At 28.5% G+C, this 21,580-nt stretch overlaps 1 protein-coding gene across 13 annotated transcripts in view; it reads right to left on the bottom strand.

Moving 5' to 3' along the window:
- Positions 1-1,734: 1,734 nt before the first annotated feature.
- The window catches only part of LOC129907885 (trichohyalin), a 121,248-nt gene continuing 101,402 nt past the window's right edge, over positions 1,735-21,580 (bottom strand). For 8 of the 13 annotated variants that reach the window (XM_055984357.1, XM_055984359.1, XM_055984358.1 and 5 more), the window contains 15 exons: positions 14,429-14,518; positions 14,122-14,367; positions 13,536-14,030; positions 11,303-11,419; positions 9,786-9,806; positions 8,718-8,900; positions 8,326-8,646; positions 8,069-8,257; positions 6,306-8,009; positions 6,027-6,245; positions 5,571-5,962; positions 5,222-5,356; positions 5,098-5,158; positions 4,867-5,027; positions 1,735-4,129 (listed from right to left, as the gene is read on the bottom strand). In XM_055984357.1, the coding sequence (XP_055840332.1) occupies positions 4,992-5,027; positions 5,098-5,158; positions 5,222-5,356; positions 5,571-5,962; positions 6,027-6,245; positions 6,306-8,009; positions 8,069-8,257; positions 8,326-8,646; positions 8,718-8,900; positions 9,786-9,806; positions 11,303-11,419; positions 13,536-14,030; positions 14,122-14,367; positions 14,429-14,518 (4,209 nt within the window). In that variant the 3' untranslated portion in view covers positions 1,735-4,129; positions 4,867-4,991. The remainder of the gene's footprint in view (positions 4,130-4,866; positions 5,028-5,097; positions 5,159-5,221; positions 5,357-5,570; positions 5,963-6,026; positions 6,246-6,305; positions 8,010-8,068; positions 8,258-8,325; positions 8,647-8,717; positions 8,901-9,785; positions 9,807-11,302; positions 11,420-13,535; positions 14,031-14,121; positions 14,368-14,428; positions 14,519-21,580) is intronic. The other 5 variants (XM_055984360.1, XM_055984366.1, XM_055984356.1 and 2 more) reach the window with 4 other exon arrangements.

Genomic DNA, 21,580 nt, shown 5'->3' with positions numbered 1-21,580 from the left:
AATCAATTTATCATTTTAAATAAATTTATTTGTAGGCAGTTTTGAAGAACATTTTTTTTTTATAATGACATTGTCGACATTTATATATAAACATTTCGAATAATACATCTTTTATTTGTTTTTTTTTTTGTTTCTGTTGTTTTTTTTTTGTTAGAATGTACATAACATTCTTCAAGTTTTTTTAAATTTTTTTTTTTAATTTTTAATAATACTTTTTTTGTATTTATATAACAAATAAAAAAATTAACCGAAAAATGGATATAAAGGGAAAAAGGAAAACTGTTTTTTTTTGTTTTTGTTTTATTTTATTTTTAAACTATACAATAATAATAATATTACTTTTTAATTTTTTTTTATAATTTTCCTCTTTTTTATAATAATAATATAGTCATTATCAATAATAATTTTGCATTGGTTTTCTTTTTTTTTTTGCACATAATAACGATAACGATAATATTATTTTTTTTTTGTATATTTTTTAAATTCATGTTTTTTTTTCTTTAAATTTGAAAATTATTATTAATAATAAGAATATTAATTTTAGTAGTATAATATTATTATTATTTTATGTTTTTTTTTTGGTTTTTTTTTTGTTTGGTTTTAATTTTACGATATAAATATTATTGTTATTCTTTTTTTTTTTTGTTTATTTCTATATTGTTTATGTATATTTTATTTATATATATATATATATATATTTGCATTTTTTTTTGTTTTTTTTTTCTTTTTTTATATATATATTGTTTGAACATTAGCCGAAATTTTATTTATTTACTTTCAATGATATACATACAGAAAAATGTACATATTTGTGTATATACATATACAATATTATATATTATTGTATTTGTATATATAATGCAAGTTTTTTATTTTTAATATTATTATTATTATTTTGTTGTTGAAATATTGAAGTTTTTTTTTAGTTTATTATTTTTTTAAATTTATTTTACTAACCAATGAATATCGAGGTAAAAAAATGAATAAATCTTACATCAACATACATACATACTGCATATGTACATACATTTTTTTTCTGCCGATCTGCTTATTTTATTTATATTAACTGTTCTAACAAAACACTAAAAATAAATGAAAAATAAAAAAAAAAAAAAAACATTGTCACTTGTTTTTTTATTTAAAATTTAAACTTACAATAAATTCAATAACTTCAATACAATTGCTTTAATTTTTTTTTATAAATATATATATGTTTGTATATGTATAGTTTTTTTTTTTTAATTTTTTGAATAACATATAAATTTTATGGAGACTTTTCTAAATTTATTATTTGCTTTTTCTAACACCGGCATAATCATTTTTTTTTTATAATAATTATCATCTCCCAGACTGCAGAAGAATAAAAACAATAAGGCTATAAGTCACGCTTGTGGCATGACCCCAAAACAAAAAAATGCAGCCCTTCCCAAACCTTTCGTTTTTTTATTTAATTAATTTTTATTTTATTATCTAAAAATCGGTAGTTGATATATGTAGGTATAAGGTGGAAAGTTATCTCATCTTGTAAATATTTTTTTTTTATTTATTTATTTTGTTATATAGAAATTTAAGTACAATACAAAAAACAAATTACAAAAAAAAAAAAAGATTAAATAACTTGTAATAGAAAGTATCGTATAGTAGAAAATAGAAGTTATGTTCTCAGTGCACCTACAGTTTGGGAGGATGTGGATGTTTTTATTTATTTTTTGTTTTTGCTGGGCAGTTGCATAGTTTTTGTTTTTTTTAAAGTAGTTTCTGCATTTTGAAAATTAGTTTTTGAGATTGAGTTGAGTCGCTATTGTAAATTTAACAAGCATAGACGTTTTTTTTTTGTATATTTACTTTTTTTTCACTTAATGATTAAAATAAAATTAAGGGTAATTTTTATATATGAATTTATTTTTATTATAAATTTATGTTTTTTTTTTTTAATTTGACTATAATGAATTTACAGAAATGTAGCTAAAATGTATTTATGTATTTTTTTGTTTGAATTCCTTAAGTATAGCGGATTTTTTTTTTTTGTTGTTTATTTTTTGTATTTTATGAAAGAAAATATTGAAAAAGAAAAAAAAAAAGAAAAATGGAGTCCAATTCTAACTGTAGAAAAAACTTAACTATGAGTGTTGGTATTTTTTGTTTGTTTTGTCTTAACAAGCTTTCCTATTTAAATTGTATTCCTTATCTTATTCAATTGGTCAAATATTATGTGTTTATTTGTTTCTATAAAGATTTATATATTTTATACTTTTATTTTTTTTTTTTGTTTAAAAATGCCGTTTAATTAATTTATTTTGCAGGAAACATTTTGGGAAATTAATTAAACTAAAGTTGTGAATTACTTGTGAAAGATTCAATCAGAGAGAAAGCTATAGGAAAATTATTTATAAAAGAAAAATAATTGCTACTCCCTGGAACGCTTACACGAGAATGCGTTCCCCAAACATTCAAAAATTGAACTTTTTTTGAGATAAAAATTAAAAAAGTAAAAAAAAAATCTCAAAAAATCGAATAAGAAGTAAAGAAGATACGGGAGAGACCCTTCTTACCTGCTTAGATAGTGTTTTTTTGTTTTGTGTGTGTGGTATTCCATTCTAGCTAATAATTTCAAATTACTTACTTTTCCCATTAGAAATATATATGTTTAACATTCATAATGTATTCTTGCTATTTTTATTTTTTTTATTTCAAAAGTTAATCCTTTCTGAGAGATAGAGAGAGAGTATCATATACACGTTCCTATATTTTTTTTTTGTTTCATTTTTGTTTTGTTCATTTCCTACTACATAAATCTAAATGATATGATTTTGCAATATTGTATTGTTTTGTAACAGTTTTTTTTGTTGTTTGTTGTCATTTAAGAGTGTGTTTTATTCTTTTATATATATTTTTTTAAATTAAAATAAAAACAATTATAACATGGCAGTGTTGTTAATAATTTTTTTTGTTTTTTAAAAAGATTTATTTCTTTTGTAAAATCTTGATATTTTTTGTTTCAGAAAACAAAAAAAAAAAAAAGAAATAAAAGCAAAAATTAACAGTAAATATTAGTTAAATGAAAGAAAAAATCATTCATATCTTATTCGTTCTCGAGTTCCATTTTTTAATATATTTTTAATATATAGAATTTAATTATTATTTAAAAATAAAACTAAGTTTTAATAATATATAAACACTCAAGCACCAGATAGAATAAGAGTTGTGTTTTTAGTTAAAAACTAGTTTTGTTTTTTTTTTTGTTTTGTTTTAAGAAGAAAAAGACACAGAGAGAACGATAGAAGAGATAGTTTGTTAAGTGATATTGAAAGTATTTTTTTTGTGTTATTTTTTTGTTTTTAATAAATAGATTGAGATAAATAAATAGTTTTTTTGTTTTAATAAAATTTGCCATGAAGGTAACGATTTTCTTTTGTTGTTGTTGTTGTTGTTGTTGCTGTTGTAAGATCATTATTTTTTATTAAGTTTTGTTTTTATTGATTAAATTATTGTTAATAGTTAATTTGTATTATTGTGATTACGTTGCTGAAATATTATATCAGTTTTTTTTTTTTTAATTTTTTTATTTATATATATATAAATTTTACTAATTTCATTTTGTAACTGTTTTTTTATTTAATATATTTATATATATATATATATGATAATATTTACACTATATTTAAACGATTTCTTTTTTTTTGTATTTCCTTTATCTGAGCTACCTATAAATTATTTATATATATATATATTTAATTTTTTTTTATAAATTATTTTATTAAATTTAATTTGATAATTATTTTTAGCTATTTTTTTTAAATTTTGTATATTATGTTCAATATATATATATAGATATATATACCATTTATACTATTAACATAGTTTTTTATTTTATTTTTTCTAAATCATTTTTTATTTTATTTTATTAAATATTGTTCTAATTTTTTTTTTTTTTTGCATTCTTTAATAAATTTTCTTGCAAATTTTACAACACTTTTGCCGATTTTTTTTTTGTGAGTAGTATATTTTTTGGTTTTCATATATCCCTGGTTGTTTTTTTTTTTGTTTGAACACAGATTCAGCACATCTTTTTTTAACATTTTGTTTTTCTCTTATTGTTAAGTTAATTTTAAGTGGTTGCTGCAATAGTCTGGGAAAAAAATGAGATGAAGAATATATTTGAAACATTGTTTTACAAAAATGACTGAACAATTCTTGGTTTGTACAAGTAAATGGCGCCCAACGCTTGATATTTTAAAGAAAAATTAATACATATATCCTTTTAATGAACATTTTTATGTACATAACATAAAACAAAAAATTATTTAAAAAAGACTTGTAAATCAAATAACTAAAAAAAAAACTTAAATGGCGCCCAATGTGAATCCTATAATTTAGATCACAAAACAGATAGGTAGTCAATTTAACAAAATGTCTGTCCGGCAGGCAGTTATATAGCATTTTCTTTAATTTGAGGAAAAAAGAGGCGAAAGAAACATTAAAAGTTAGCTGAAAATGGTGCCCTGTCCGGTAAGAATGTCAATTGGATTAATTAGTAGCGCCATCTAGGTTTCATAACTGTAAAACAGTTTTGTTTGTTATTGTGTGAACCTCCTTGTAAATTTCTGTGAAAAATATAACTTTAATCACGTCTGTACAATGTACATGTGTATTGTTGCAATCTTGTATTGTACACACTCTTTTGTTCATGTCTAACGCGCTCAAAGAAGTTAAACTTAAAAAATCAAAATATTTATAGTTTACTTTATCTAAGTAGGTAAGTTTTATTTAACCTTGGAAGCATTAAATCTATTTTTTTTTATTCACAATAAAAAAAATTACATATTGGCCCTTTTTAGATTTCATATAACACAAGCCAATACTTACTTCCTTAATTGCCAAAATGGCATTTTAAATGTCACCGCTAAGTCAATTGCTTTGCATCCACTAATATAAAGATGTTTAACGCTATAAGTTGTAAATCGCTAACACGGAACAGTCCAATTAATAATTTAAAAGAAGCTCTTGAGAAAGCCGGCGGGTCCAGCCTATAAATAAGATGAAAAAAAAAAGTGTTATATTAGACAAAACTGTTATAACAAAATATCATTTTCGTACATCTGCTTGCTGCTGTTGAGTTTGTGCTTGTTTAAGTTTGGCTTGAGCATTCTTGAGGGCCCTGAAATACATGAATTCAGTGATTCAAAATTTTCAAAACTGTTATATTTTAGGGAAAAATTACTGTTGTAGGTCCATTATCGTTTTCTCTTTCGAGTTTTGTTCTTCTTGTGACATTTGCACGAGTTGCAAGAGTCTTTCGGTTTCAGCTGTTGATTTCTTAGCCTCTTCTTTGGTGTGATGCAGTTCTTTCACCACGCTTTTTATCAGAAAGAAAACAAAAATATTCAAGACATTTATGAAAAAAGGTTTACGGATGGGAATATAATTCCTATAAAGCTTTATAGAAACAAAATTGTTAGTTCAACAGCTGTTCATGTAACAACACATACACAAACATTTTTAATTGATTCGACTATTTTGACATTTCAATCTGTCAAACAAAATATAAAATATATTTATAAAAAACATACGCTTCCAACTGTCGTTGCGTGTCCATAAGTTTCTTGTTCATCTCGCCCGCAACGGCAGCACTGCCACCTTGTTGTTGCAATGACCTCTCCAGCTGATCCATTTGTTCTTTTCGTCTTCGCAACTGTACATCGAAATCGACCATTTTCTTTTCCTTCTCTTCGATGTCTTTTCTTTTCGCTTCGATAGATTTTCGCTGCTCTTCGATGATCTTTCGTTCGCCTTCGATTGCTTTCGCTTGATTATCGATTTGTTTGCGTACTTCTTCAAGTTGTTTGGCTTGAGCCTCAAATTGTTTTCGTTGAGCCTCATCGGCTGGTCCCTTGTTAGCTGACTGTTGTTGTTGCTGTTGTTGTGCGGCTTGTAATTGTTTGGTTGCATCATTCAAATTAAGCTGGAAACACATGTAAATATGGGTTAAAGAGTTATAAAAAGATTTTATTGTGATTTTTACTTACTTGACTCTTCTCCAATTCCTGTACCAACATTTCCAGTTGTTGCTGGAATCGATCGCGTTCAAGGCACGCGGCTTGTAGGTCTGCTTTGAGCTTCTCTTGTTCCTTACTAGTATCTGGCGCGGCGCCTCCTGCAGGTGCTGGAGTTGCTTGTGCTTGTGCTAACTGCTTCTGCATGTGCTGCATTTGCTGGTGCTGTTGTTGCAATGTCTTATCCATCATCTGTCAAAACAGAAAATATTTATAACCTATTTGGCAGCACTTTTTTCGAAGAAAACCTACCTGTATTCGTTTATGCATTTCACCGGCTGCCTTTTCGGCATTATCTGCTCTATTCTTCTCCTGCTCGATAACCTTTCGCCATTTCTCAATCTCCTGTGGATTGCCACCTGCTGCTGCAGCGGCAGCAGCTGCTGCTTGCAGAGCCTTCTCAGCAGCTTCTAACCTCTGCTTAAGCTGTTGGCATTCGGTTCGGAGTTGTTGTACCTCTTGACCGTTGCCAGCAGATGGTGGATGTCCGTTGCGCAGTTTGCGGTTCTCTTCTCGTTGCGCTTGCAAATCTTGCTCGCATCTATTCAGTTCCTTCTGGAAGTTCATCAACATCTCTTGGCTCTTCTCCAACTGTTGCACCAATTGATCCCTCTCGGTAATCATTTGCTTATTATCAGCCTCCAATTTCTGCAGAACCTTTTCTAGTTGGCCATTTGTTTGTGAAGGTCCCTTACCTGATTGTCTCAACGATTCTTTTTCAGCCTCTGATTTTTCAAGACGCTCGTGCATTCGACTAAGTTCAGCTGACATACGCTCAAACTCAATCTTCGTAGACTCGTTAGTTTCTTGTTGCTTGGCTAAATGCATTTGTGCTTTTTCCAGTTCCTTGGCAAGGCGACCGGCTTCAAGTTCGGTGGCATCTCTCGATTGTAGCGCCTTTTCGAGACGATCTCGCAGGCGATCAATTTCTTGTCTCTCCGCAGGATTAGTAGTGCTAGTGCTCGGACTAAGTGCAGCAGATTGTTGTTGCAGTCGCAATCGTTCGACTTCTTTAAGTAACTTCTCATGTTTGTCGCGAGCCTTTTCTCGTTCAATATGTGCGCGTTCCAGTTCGCTTCGTTGCTTCTCCTGGTTTGACAGCAATTTAGCCACTTCGCCTTTGGAGAGTTCCAGTTGCAATGTGGTTTCGTGTAATTTCGATTCGATATTTTGAATTTCGAGTTCACGAGCTTCGAATTTGTCTTTATATTTTTCGAATGATTCGGAGTCGTATTGTGATTTGCCTCGAATTGTCTCCAACTCCATGAGTGTTTTGTCAAGTTTCTCTCGGAGTCGTTCGTTCTCTTCTTTGAGACGTCTTGTTTCACGACCATACGTATCTGTGTCATTGAGTCTTCGTACCTCAGCTTGACTCTTTTCATAACGTTCACGCATCTTTTCAAGCTCGGTAACGTAATGTGTGACTTCCTCCTTAACAGCTTCCAGAGACGAACTTGCTTTGGTCTGGGTATTGTGTGCTCTCTCAAGTTCATAATTGAGTCTCTCCATTTCACCGTTAAGATGTTCCTTCTCAGCTTGTGCTCTTCGGAGATCTGTTTGAATCTTATCGAATCGTTCACGATTGTGTTCGAGTTCTGCGCGAGCATTCTCCTCAGATTCCTTGGATCGACTAAGCTGAAGAGCAGCTCTGTCACAGGCCTCTTGGAGGCGAGTGCTCTCTTCTTGTAATTTACGCAGGTCTTCGCGGGCTTTCGACGCACCCAAGCCTGATCGTTCAGCCTCAACTTCTAATCGAGCTCGATCAGCTTCTGCAGTATCACATCTTGATTGCAGTCGATAGATCTCATTTTGTGCTCTGTCATATTTCTCAAGCATCTTCTCAAACTCTTTGTTAGATGTGTCCTTCTCGTCGATAAGTTTTTGACTGGCATACAATGCTTTGTCAAGTTTTTCTTTGAGAATTTCTACCTCTGTCACAGCATCATCACGCTCCATCTAGTGGCGCAATTTGGAAACTTGTTATAAATATTTTGTTTTAAACTACCTTATCTTACCTGAAGTTTCTGTTGGACCATATGGGATTTTTCATACCTCTCCTTGAGTACATCAACATCGGTTTGCATTGCCTCCTTTTCACGTTGTGCCTTCATTAGGAGCGTTTGGGCTGTTTCTCCTCGCTCTTTAATCGTCTCCAGCTCATCAGACAATGTATCCCTTTCTTTCTGTATACGAGCAAGTGATATCTATATATAATTTTAAGTTTTTGTTTGTATAACACACAACACAACAACAACAACAATAATAACAGTACTTGTGTCTTGTCCATTTTGTCCTTAATTCGTTCCATATCCAAAGCCAAAAGTTCACGTTCCTTTTGCATACGTGCAGCTTGACCCAGAGCCTTGTCCAATTGTGATTGCATGTCGTCATATTCGAATGTGAGTTTTTCTTTTTCAAGAACAAGTCGGCGATTTTCGGCAGTTCCTTTATCGACTCTATCTTGTAGGTGATCGACTTCGTTTTGAGCTTTGTCCAGTGAGTTTTGCAGTTTTTCTTGTTGTAGTTGTGCCTTTCCGAGTGTCGCTTGAGTTCGTTCCAGTTCTTCTTTCACTTTGTCAACTTCGGCAAATGCCTTTTATAGATGAGAATTTGAGTATAGTCTGAACGGGGTTTAAAATAAACCCAACAAAACAAAAACCCTACCTTATCCCTTTCTGCATGAATTCGCCCAACACTTGCCTGTACCTTTTCGAGTTCTTGTCGGAAGCTTTCTTGTTCGCCTTGAGCATTTTCCAGTTTCGCCTTCAGTCGATAAACTTCGCCCTGACTCTTTTCGAGTTTTTCTTGCAGGGCAGTAGCTTCTTCGCGTGCTCTTTCCGCATCCGACTGGAAATATTTCGCAGAAAATACAAATAGTTTTTACAATTTGGCATCACTATTTTTTTTTTGTTGGTAGAACGTTTGGTTGAAAAAGAAATCTTAGCAAAAAACTTGTGAGAACTACATTGCCAACATGAGTTTTAAAATTTGTATTTTTAGCTAAAAGAAAACTACCATTTTACAATTAATTCAATGAAACATGACATCAATTAGCGTAATTTTTTTTATCTGAATAATATTCCTGCTCATGATTAGTGGAATCAGAATAAAAAAAAAACAAGAAAGACTCAAATAAAAAAAAGTATGAAGCCAAAACATGTGCATAGCTTTGTTTGTGGTGTGTTTTTTACCTTGAATGCAGCCATTTTGTATTTGGTTTGCATTGTGTTTAGAGCTTTAAAAATGGCAGCATTCAAGATTGATGTGATTTGAAAGATGTGTTTGATGTAAATTTTGATTTTATCTGAATTTTTTTAAGGAACTGGGTGATGCATTTTAGCAGCAAAAAAATTTTAAGAAGAATTTATTGGCACCTATATTGGTTTTTCTTTTTTTTAAACAGCAAAAATTTTGGCCAACATTTTGCTGAAAGCAGCTTCTAATTCACAAAGCTGCTTACATAGCCTTTAAGTTATTAAGGTTTATAGTACTTTTTTACATTTTTACAATTCTGAAAGAACCTCTGGTTTCATAATTTTGTTTCATGAAAATGTTTTACGAAATGAGTTTTATTATTTTTTTAAAATTTGATTTGAAATGTTTAGTAACAAAGTGAGTGAATCCAAAAAAAAAGAGTTTAAACCAAAATTTTTGTAAGAAAAAAAAAAAACGAATGTAGGATTGTAAAACTTTGGATTTTTTTTTTGTGTTTTTTTGGAAACAATTACTCACAAAACGTTGTTCTGTTTCGCCCTATAAAAATTAATGTCAGCGCGTCAGTTTTTAATAGTTATTTTAAAGATAAAAAGAGACTTTTATTAAATATCAAAAAATCTAACCAACTTTAAAAGCGAAAATCAAAACATTTGCAATTAATTAATTTAAAACGAAAAAATAATGTTACAGAATGTTGTCAAAGAAAAAAGATCTTGGCCGATCATATTGACCACGTTTAGTTGCCGAAAGTGACAGCTGTCAAAAAGCAGTTAACAATTGTAAAGTTTATTCTGACAGATAAGAACAACCAAAAAAACGAGTTGGAGTGCTCCGTCCCTGCAAAAGCAAGAGTGAACGAAAGTTTAACAAATCATACTCAGCAAATAATTTTGCTTCTGTAAAGCTTTAAAGGTGCGTTTTTAGCTTCTATAAGGCTTTATATTAGAAAAGTTTTTATTTGAACAGTTATGATTTCCATGAATTAGTTCAGTTTTGTACATTACTTTAATAATTCCAGTATAACTTGTTTAAAACTAACGGATGGATTATAACAGTTGAAATGTCAAAAATTATTGAAGAACAGCTTATTAAAATTACAAATATGCAAGTCATCAATAATACACTTGAGTGGTTAGGCGTTGAGACTAACTGCCAATTTTCTTTAGCGAAGAGTGAGTGATTCCTGTATAGTGGATTTCTCACAAAGTATAACAATTTTTACTCCAACAGAAGGTGACAAGCGGACACAAGCTCAGATTTATCTGATCTTTATTACACGAAAGATCAATACTGTTATACAGCAGAATTCATGCACGTAGAATTTCATATCGATCGTCATAAATAGACAGATGTACGATTAATTATTCTGTTATACTGTTATACAAAAGAGTGTATTTTATTTATATATTCGTTGCGTTTCATATTGTGATATACGTGTTCTCTGAATTTTTTAGGTACTTGTAGTGCTTTAAGATTTTAAAGTAAATTAAGTGAATGTCGATTAAATACATGTAGACATGAATCCAAGCAATACAATGACCAAAAACTGCATTGTGTCAAAAATGAAATGAAATATGTCAAAATGTATACACACCATCAATTTGCATGAAAGGTATACTTATACTCATTATGCAATTAAATTTAAAAGTGTTTTTTTTTAATTCATTACTGTCAGTCAGAATTTAGACTAAATCGTCTAAATTGTGTATAACAGTTATGTAAGTTTTAAACCTGGTCATACAATAGCCATTAATAGACCTATATTTTGTTTTCTTCAACAACATTTTTCTGTGTTTTGTTTTATGTTTCAATGTGTTTTTGTTTTTTGTTTTGTATTTTTGTTTTTTAAATTTTAAATTTGATTCACATTTAGATTTTAGCATCAGATCACATTTAGTATGACCATCAACAAATTTTTTTTTAATTTATAAAACTAAACCTAAAAAGCCAACTACGATCGTCTTATATAATGTGTAGAGATTATATTTTAAAGTAATTTTAAAAACAAATAATAGTAAAGGATTATAACAAACCTGAGTAACTCGTAATTCAGCTTGAGTACGTCGCAGTTCGGCAGATGCTTTGTCGGCACGTTCTTGAGCCCGATCGAGCTCTTGTGATGTATTCAAGGTGGATCGACCGAATGTTGTCTAGATGAGTAAGAAAATAATATATGTTAGAATTGGTGATCAAGTTTAAAGTTTAAATTTTGTATGGGTAGTTTTTAGGATATATGTATTTGATTCTGATATGAGAGGGTAACAAATGGGAAGGTGACATTTATTAAGCTTTTGTTTTAAATATTTTGCATTTGGAAATAATATTAGTTTGGAGAGACATTATATATTAAGATAGTCTAATTTAAGTATTAGATTTAAGATTCATAATCATTTTGTGCTTTATATGTAAAGTTACACAAGTTGATACAAACTACAAATAAACTACGTAAAACATAAATACTTACGCCATATTTTGTAATAATAGTTTCAATTTATTTCATTTATTTTTTTATTTTAGTTAAAAAAATAAAAATATAACAACTTCCCTAATAGATTCTGATAGGTAGAAGTAAAACAAAATCCAAAACATCAACAAGATAGAGTTCAAAGATGTTGTGAACAAGACTGTCTGTATGCAATGTTGCGAAGCTATATTTCTGCGATTAAACATAAGAAAATGCTGCTAATCTATGAGTTACCTAATTAATTTAACGAATCTCTCCTACTAATCGGCTATATGCATTCTTCCCGTCTCCATTTCACCTTTCTGTATGTCATTTAGTGGCCCTAGCTGCATGTTACTCTGTTACATGTCCCCTATATGTATACTACCTTTTTGGGCAGTCTAATTTATCATCAACTTTTCTACTGAATCTATCTTTGCAGCATGTTGCTTCGCATCATGTTGCTGACCTTCCCTTTGCTTAATGTCACTTTGCTTATTTCACTTTGATTCATGTCGCTTTGCCTTATGTCGCTTTGCTTCATGTTGCTTTACTTCATGTTGCTTTGCTTCATGTTGCTTTGCTTCATGTCGCTTTACTTCATGTCGCTTTGCTTCATGTAGGTTTGCTTCATGTTGCTTTGCTTCATGTCGCTTTTCTCATGTCGCTTTGCTTCATGTCACTTTGCTTCATGTCGCTTTGCTTCATGTTGATATGCTTCTTGTTGCTTTTCTTTGTGTCGACTTATTTCTTCATGCTATTTTTATTTTTATGTCTTTATTTCATGTCGCGTTGCTGCATAACTCTTAGCTGCATGTTGCCTAGCTACAAATAGTTTCATTGCATTTCGCCTAGTTGCATGTCATTTAGGTATAATTACATGTCACTAATATGCTTATGAATTTGACTGTTATATTCGTTAGCATAACTTCTTATAACCCGAAAGTAAAGCTTGGAAATCAAAATTCTTTTGACAGACTAAGCACTTAAGTCTCCTACGACCTACCACAAAAAAAAAAACAGTAATTTCGTATAAAAAACGCTGACGACAGCTTTTTTGGTATGAATTTCTCATTAAACGTTGAGTAACATAAATTCTACACCTGAACGTCAGAGACAAAAAACGCTGTTGGTAGAGTTTGAGAGAGCTTTTAAGGTTAAAAATACCTGGGAAATGGCTTTCATCTAACTTTCTTCGATATTCTGCTCCTTAGACAGGACCGTCCTCAGTTGCACGACAGACAAACTGCATTATCGACGTGAAACGATATTGTAATAATGCAACCGGCTTCCGCAATACAAGCCAAATTTAAAAGTGGAATCTTAAGTGTAAGTACTATCATTGCTTGATAAACACGTTTATACATCATTCTATGTAAACACACTACATTACCGACATTGTACTAAATATAATGCAATAGGTGTCGGCAATACAGGTCCACAGTGTAATACTTAAGACCAGTAACGGTAGCGTAAGTAGCATTACTTAAGTGACAATTTTCCATAAAAAAAAATATGTAAGAACTGCCTTAACCTCCCTATACTTTGGAGCTTGGCCCTTAATCTTCTACATATTATAATGTAAGTGTAGAATGTAGATATGTTGATAGTAAGAATAAATATGGCAACAATTATTATATAAATATTAATACAAACCATTCATCTAAAAGCATGAGTACATAGTATATGCGCTTCAACACATAAATATACATAGAAACATTTGTATCTCTGTATGTATGTTTATATAGTTTTATAGATACATATATAAAATACAACACACTAAAAGGAATTACTAAGTCATATATCCCTTTGTAAAAATACACTAGTACCTGGGAACGTTCTAAATCGTGTTTCAGCCGTTCATTTTCCAATTCGAGGCGGGCAATTCGCTGTTTAGTGGCTTCCCAATCGGCACAACTGCGTCCAACTTCACTAGTTGCTTTCTCCAGTTCAACCTTTGATTTGCCTAATTCACTCTGTGATGCTTCCAATTTGATTTCTAATCGTTCTTTCTCAGATAGAGCTCTGTCCAGGCGGGTATTTAATTTTTCAACTTCACTTTCGGCAGCACGTAGTTTTATTTTATAATCAGCAACTTCACGTTCATGCAATTCACGTTCCTCTTGTTTGTCAGCATCGGCACGATCTCTTTGTTCACGAAGCAATGCCATTTGTTTCTCTTTATCACCGATGGCTTCTTCGAGGCTAGTTAGAGCACCTTCGGAGCTACTGTGATGAGCTTGCATTGCTGCCAAACGGGCACGGGCCATATCAACCTGGTTGTCCTTTTCTTTCAGCAGGTCTTCAAGGTTTTCAATCTGTAAATGCAAGAGAGATAGAAAGAGAGAAGGAAAAATTTGAAATATGGTCCTTCACAGCCGAATTAAAAACAAACCGAGAATTCCTTACCTTTCTTTGAAGAACATTGATTTTTCTATCCTTAATATCCATGTGGTCCTTCAGTTCGGTCAATTCACTCGTTAAACGATTGCGTTCCTGTACTGTTTGCAATGTACCCTGTGTCTTCTTTTCAATCAGACGATTCTTCTCTTCCAGTCGCGCTCGCAATTCTTCCACATCCGTTTGCAACATGTTGTAATGTTCCTCCTTGGCGCACAGTGATTCCTTCAGAACCGCTATATGACGCTGATAGTCCTGTTAATTTTTGAATTTTACCAAGAAAATTTTGAGTCATGCACTAAGGAAGTCCTCTCACCTGATGTTGTTCTTCGAGCGTTTTCATCTTGGCGGCCATCGCCATAATCTCTTGATCCCTTCTTTGTATTTCAAGACGGAATTCGTCCAACTAAACAAACAAGTGGGATTTGGAAGTGTGAACGAGGGTTAATTATAAGACAATTTGTGGTTGTTTTTCATGTTTTTTTTTTTTTTGATTTTGATTTTGAATTTGAATTTTTTTGGTTTTGAGATGGAAATTGGAATTTTTTGTTTGTTTTGTAAATTTTTGTAATTTTTTATTATTTCGACAAAAAAAAAGTTATGAAAGAAATGCAGAGAAACATGTGTATGAATTATAAGAAATCTTTTTTTTTTAATTTTTTGTTTTTTTAACTAAAAAAAGATATTAGGAAGATAATTATTATTATAAGTATTGCAAAGCTCAAAAAGAAACTATTTTATGATTGTTTTTGTATAAATTTATGAGAAGTTTATGAATTTTTTTTTTACAAAATCGTTGTAGTTTTGAACCTATAAAGAATGACTGTGGTGTTTTGGACCAAAAACTCTGTTAAAATGTTTTGTGTTTGTTTTTGAAAATAACAATTTTTTTTTCTTATGGTACATTTCTGAATAAACGATGTTTTCTGTGTGTGGTATTAAGATGATTTCTGTGGAGTGAAAGAATATTGAAAAAAAAAACAAAAATAAGAAAGAGGTAACAGAGGAAAAGAGAGTTGACGAAATTCCATGCATTTTTTTTTTCAACCAAAATTGTTTAAACAAATAGAGAAAAATATCAGCAAGAAAAGCGAATCCAATTTTTTTTTTTTTTTTTCATTTTCCATATAAAACAACACCAAACACACCCGAATATTATTATTTTTTTCTTTTTGTTTTTTGTTAATGGAATAACATTTTTTCGATACAATAACTAATCCTTAGTTTTCTACATTATTGTTTAGCTGCGATTCACATTTATTTTTGTTAAATTGTTTTGTTTTATATTACTTTTGTTTGTACTTGACCTCAGATTGTTAAGAAGTTACCTATTCTATTCGAAAATTATGGGGAGTACAGTAAAACCATTTTTTCGAGCTCGAAAGCTTAAAAATAGTTCATAAAAAGGTTTTTGTATTTTTACCTAAAAACTATATCGTAACCTTTTTAAGCAAAACAAAGTAAATTTAGTCCTTACACTGGTTTTAAAGTTAAAATAAAGTTAAAATAAATAAACGAGGGCTAGTCAGAATATTTGTGTTAAAAATATAAATTATATAATAAAAGAGAATCAGAGGGTCACAACCTATAAAATATGTGGTTATAAGATATGTGGTTATCACTTTGATAGGAATTTATGGATTTATTGGTGCATATCTAAATTTGATTTTTCCGTTCTTTTTAATATAAAAAAAAAAACAATAAATTTTTAAGACCCTTAAACATCCCACTTATAGGGAAGTGGGCTTGAGACTTGACTCGTCTAATATGGAGGTATACCTTTCACTGCAATACAAAATCCTTAAATTTCATAACATCCCAAATGCTTAAAATGAAAACTGATGACTAAGTCGTTTGGGGCCCTTAACTTTTCTTATCATTTGAACAAAGGTAAACAGCATAACATATTAATTTGGTCCCTATTGTTTTGGTCTACATTTTCGGTGAATCTTTGTTTTGATAGTTAGGAACAGGGTTGTAAAAAAAATGCATTACAAATTTGAAGTTAATGCAAATAAAAAATATTTGCATTGAAAATAAATTTTTGTATTGTAAGTGAAAATATTTTGTATTAAAAAAATGTTTTTATAAATGAAAAAATTCCTGTATTGAAAAAAAAAAAGTTCAGTGCAAATATTTGCATTCATTTTTTTATATTCGTCACATTTCTTACAGTTTTGATTTCAAAATTGTGAAAAACCCGAAGAATATTAAAAAAAATATTTAATGCACACATTTTGCGTAGAGTTTTTATTTCAATGCAGAAAATTTTATATTTGTAAAATATTTTTATTTAACTCAAAATATTTTTATTTTTTGCAAAACTTAAAATTTTTTATCCACGTTTTTTTTTTTTTATTTGTAATAAGCATTTTTTTTTTTACAATTTATGATGCAAATGCATTAAAAGAAATTTTTTTTTTTTTTTGTTAAACCTGGATTGGAATTGATTAAAATTAAGTTAGGTCTTGATGCGTACGAAGAACAACTTAATATTATGTTTATTGTATTTAACAAAATTCTTTATAATGTAACAAAGTGAAGTAGGTAACATCTTAAATTAAAAAAAAATCTTCACTCTATTAAAAATGTCGCCCGATTGTTGACCGTAAGTCAAACTTTTGAATTGATATGTGCATGGAAAAACTGTTTAGGATTATAAAATTTTCTATAGAAATGCGCTGATATTTGATTGCCAAGCTTAAAAAAGTCAGAAGAAGAAGTAAGTTGGGCGACGTCATTTGTATAAAAAATCGATGCGCCACCTCTTAACAATCATATAAGAAACTGAAATTTTAAACAGTTTCATCAATATTTGTAAATAAACTAAATTTCAAGACCTGTTATAATATCGGAGCCATGTTTTAGTTTAGATCTTAGGATAACTTTGCTCAATGTTTTTGAAATTTTGTGTAGTCTGCTAGCTACACATACGAGTACGTTGGAAGAATATAATTATTTCAAGAAAATTGGAATAATTTTTAAAATATTTAAGGTTATTTTTTTTGTATTGAAAAAACTAATTAAAAATAATGTATTTACTCACGTAAAACGAAAGTTTCAATTAAAATTGTTTCATAGAATAAGTTTAATCTAACAATAACTTTGAGCTTGGTAAGTGAAATTTGGTAGGTTTGAAATCATCAAAAAGATTGGTGATTGTATTTGATTGCATTTACGAATGAGGGAGGAGTGCTAAAAGAATTACATACATTAATGCTAATGCGTTAAAATTTTCATTTTAATGACACTTTGAAAAACAAATCGGTGTTACCACCAATTTTATTTTCTTGTTAATTTTTTATAAAAAATAAAAGGAATTATTATCAGCTTAACATTACTCTAATTTATTTTATTATCAATTGCTTAAAAATGTTCATAATATCTCTTCGTTTCTCGTACCAGTGTATTCATTTATTTCGTCGATCCTTGGAAATAATCCTGAATAATTGTATATGCTATATTTATTATCCACCAAATCCTAGTTTACGTGTAAATCCAGAGATCTCTTCAGTGACTTAATATAAATATTTGTATTTTCTAAAATACATGCGAACTTTCTCACAAGAAAATCAAATTTCCATAACCCAACGTTTTTACCATAATATTTTTAATTTTCTTAAAAAGTACTCCATTTACTAAAATCTTTTGTTAGCTAATTTTTCTAAACAAAACTTCATTTTAAAATATTAAAATATGCATATTTTTAATTTCCCTAAGTAAGCAATTAAACTATAACAATTCAACAAATAAAACAAAACAAATTCGTTTTGTTTGTTTTTTTTTTTGTTTTTTGTTTTTGTTTTTTTTTGTTAGCCTTAATGTAGGCCAAAAAGCAAGACCAAGCCACTCGTTTTACGTACATACATATACTCTCTCATATCCGTAAATACATATTGTGCATCACAGAGAGCAATGCTATGCTATTCTCGCCATACTTGACCCCTTTTTTATTTGGTTATTTAAGTATAAAAAAAAAACAAAACTTAAAAAAAAAAATTAAAAAGCTCAAAAAAAAAAAAAAAAAAAACTGAGGCACACAGAGGCAAAAAATATATAAGCTCCAGTTTAATAAAACTAGAATAAGAAAAAGAATATAAAAATTAATTCCGAAAAAATAAGCAAATTTAAGTCAAACACTTAAACAAAAAAAAAACAAAAAGGAAAAAATCCTTTATTACCTAGACGAAAAAATTCACTCTCTAACCCCTCTCTATTTGTGAGAAAGGCGTGTTGTTTTGTTGTTTATTACTTTGTACTGCAAAAAATTTACCTTTGAGAAAGTGAAAAAAAAACCCTTCAACAAAATTACCCTTGCTTTTCCAAAAACAAAAAAAAAAAGAAAAGTTAATAGAAAAAAAAAAAAAAAACAAATGAAAATGACGAGAGTAGTTAAAACGATGCCAATTGATGTAGGGTATGATGTCAAAAACGTGAGAATGTCGTGGCGATGCGGTGTTTGTTGTTGTTGTTGGTTGTGGTTTATGTTGTTCTTAGGTGTTTTATTTTTGTTGTTGTTGTAATTTGAACAAATACTATCCCTCACGTTATGCCAATTGTACCTACTATAAATAGAGGCGCCCTCTATTCCATTAACAATGAATATGTAAATGAATTGTTTTTTTTTTTTTTGTGAAACACACACGTACGCACACACAAAACAAAACATACAAAAAACAAAAAAAAAAACCCAAAAATATAAAAAAGGACATCACAGACAAAACGCACACGTGCACAATATACACACACAAAAAATCTGATTTGACATTTGTGGCAAATATACAAAAAAATTGTACAAAAATATACGTTTGCTTGTTGTTTTTTTTTTTGAATAATGCAAAATAAGTTTATTAATCATTTTAAAAGAATTTGTTTTTTTTTTTTTTTTGTTAATCTAAGTTATATAGTTTATATATATATATTTGTATATATATATATGTATAAGAAGCTTAACAGTATACATAATTTATATATATATATTTTTTTACATAATTAAAAATTTAATAATAAATCGATCAGACTGAAAAATGCGAATATATTTTATTTCATATTTTTTTTTGTTGTTGTTTTACTTTTGCTTAAAATTTAACTTATGAAATAAGTTTTTAGCATTTTTTTTTTTAATATTTTGTTTTTTTATTTTTTAATCGAAGACTGTTAAACACTTATAGAAAAAAGAACAGTCACGGCTAAAAAAGAAATGCATTAAAGTTTCCGTTGTCCATTTAAATTTTAAATATGTTTTTTTTTTTTTTTTTTTTTGATTCGTCTCGGACAAGATTTTATTTTTCTTTAAATTTTATTATTTAATAATAAAATTTTTTAAATTTTAAATTAGATTTTTCTTTGTTTTTTTTTGTTTAAAAATTTGACTAAAGGCTAAAATTTGTTAAAACGTTAAAAACTTGAGAAATTTAAGTAAAGTTAAAATTATTTTTTTTAAACGTAATATTGAGCTAACACAGACTTTTTTATTTCATAAAATTTTATCTTTTTTTGTTTTAATAATATTTTGGTATATAAACTATCGACTTTCTGTGAAAGAGAGCTTTTAGTTTATTGTGAACACGTCCTGTCAAATTTTTATTTTATTTTTTTTTTATTAATTTTAATTTTTCATCTGTCTAAATTAAATATACAATTTTTTTATGGAATTGCATGCATGTATTATTTTTTTTTTTTTTTGTTTTAAATATATTTAAGGCAAATTCAACCTATGACTATATATATTTTGTTTAAATATATTTTTTTTATTTATGTATATATATATGTTTGTTTTTTTTTTTTATGGTTACAATCTTCTTTAATTGACGTTTATTTCATTTCGTTTCAAAAATTCTATTCGTTTATGATTTCTCTTGTGATACTTTTTTCTATTTTGTTCATGTTTGTCATGGTGTGTGGTTGTTGTTAATAATAAATTGCAGAGGGAATTTGTTTATATATTTTTTTTTTTTACTTTTTATTTATAGGGTGAGTTATGGCAATGGTGTTGAATTTGAGAGTAGTTTATGGCTCTTCCCTAAGTTATAAGCAACTGTAGTGAGTGTGTTTTGTTTTTTTTTTTTTGTTTTTTTTAATTTGTTGTCTCAGTTTTTAATTGGGAGATCACGCACGCAAGAGAGAGATAGAGAGAGAAAAAAGTGGCATTCGCCAGAGTAAATTCTACCTACTTTTTTTTTTTTTTTTCTTTGGAATAATATTATAGTTTATATAGAATATTATAATTTTATAGTGTTTTTTTTTTTCAATAATAAGAGTTATAGTACATTTTCTAATCTACTGGTGTTTTTTTTTTTGTTTTTCTGCTGTTTTTTTTTCTTTCCTTGTTATTCTAGTTCTTCTGCAACCGGATATGTTAAAAAAATCATAAGAAAAACAATAGAAATCTAAAGCATAGTGTAATTTAAATTTGTTTGGCAAAGCATGATGATGTTTTTTCTTTCTTCTTTTTTTTTTTGAAATTTTATGTTTTTTTTTTTTTATCTAAGGATCAAAAAACTACAAAAGCAAAATATACAGCTGAATAATTTATAATAAATTTGTATTTGTTTTTGTCAATTTGATTGTAATTTGCAGATACACCCTATACATCACATTGTTATTAGTTTTATTAGTCATGATTGTTTTTTGTTGTTTTTGGAAAATTTAATTTTTCAAATATAATTATTAATTTTTTTTTTAAACTACTGTGTTTTTTTCCTACTTAATTTCAAAATGTTCAAGATATTCCTTAATAAAAATGTTAACTAAATGAAAGACTTTTTTTTTTAATACACAACAACTAATGAAAGAAAATGAATTTTTTTTTTGTAAGATTTAAAATTTTATTAATAGTTTTTTTTTTTTTAATGATGTAGTATTATAAATTATAGACACAACCTTTAAAAAATGTTTTTATTATTATATTCAGTTGGGGAAGGACTTCATATGAATAAGGGCCCCATGTATCGGGATATTCGTAATCCTGCTTTGATAAACTACATTGGTGGAAATATAAAAAATACAAAATAAAAAAAAAGAAAGAAGACCAAAATGTAATGTTTTAGTAAGAATTTTGAAGAATGCAGCCAATTTTATTTTATAATGAAAAAATTGAATAAATTTTGTTGAATTAAAAATATTTGTAGAGATACAGTCAGGTTAATACACATTCAAAAAATTAAAAAAAAAAATACGATGGAAGGAAATAGAACATATTAATTGGAGTATATGATGGTAGAATTTAGAATAAAAAGGGTTTTTTCAGTTTTTAGCATCATGTGAGGTTTTTAATGTTGTAACTTATTCTTTTTTCAATATATTTAATTTTCTACTATGTAAAAACATTTCTTTTAAAATTAAGTTTCAAATTGAAATCTCAATAATTTGAACAATTTTTTAAAAATGTAACTCCACCTTCATCGTCTTAACAAACAAACTGTGATTTTCAATAGTATTGAATACGATTTAGCAATTGTTTAACTAA

This window comes from Episyrphus balteatus, chromosome 1 (genome assembly GCF_945859705.1).
Source record: "Episyrphus balteatus chromosome 1, idEpiBalt1.1, whole genome shotgun sequence".
Lineage (NCBI taxonomy): Eukaryota > Metazoa > Arthropoda > Insecta > Diptera > Syrphidae > Episyrphus > Episyrphus balteatus.
This window is presented reverse-complemented; position numbering and strand designations above follow the sequence as displayed.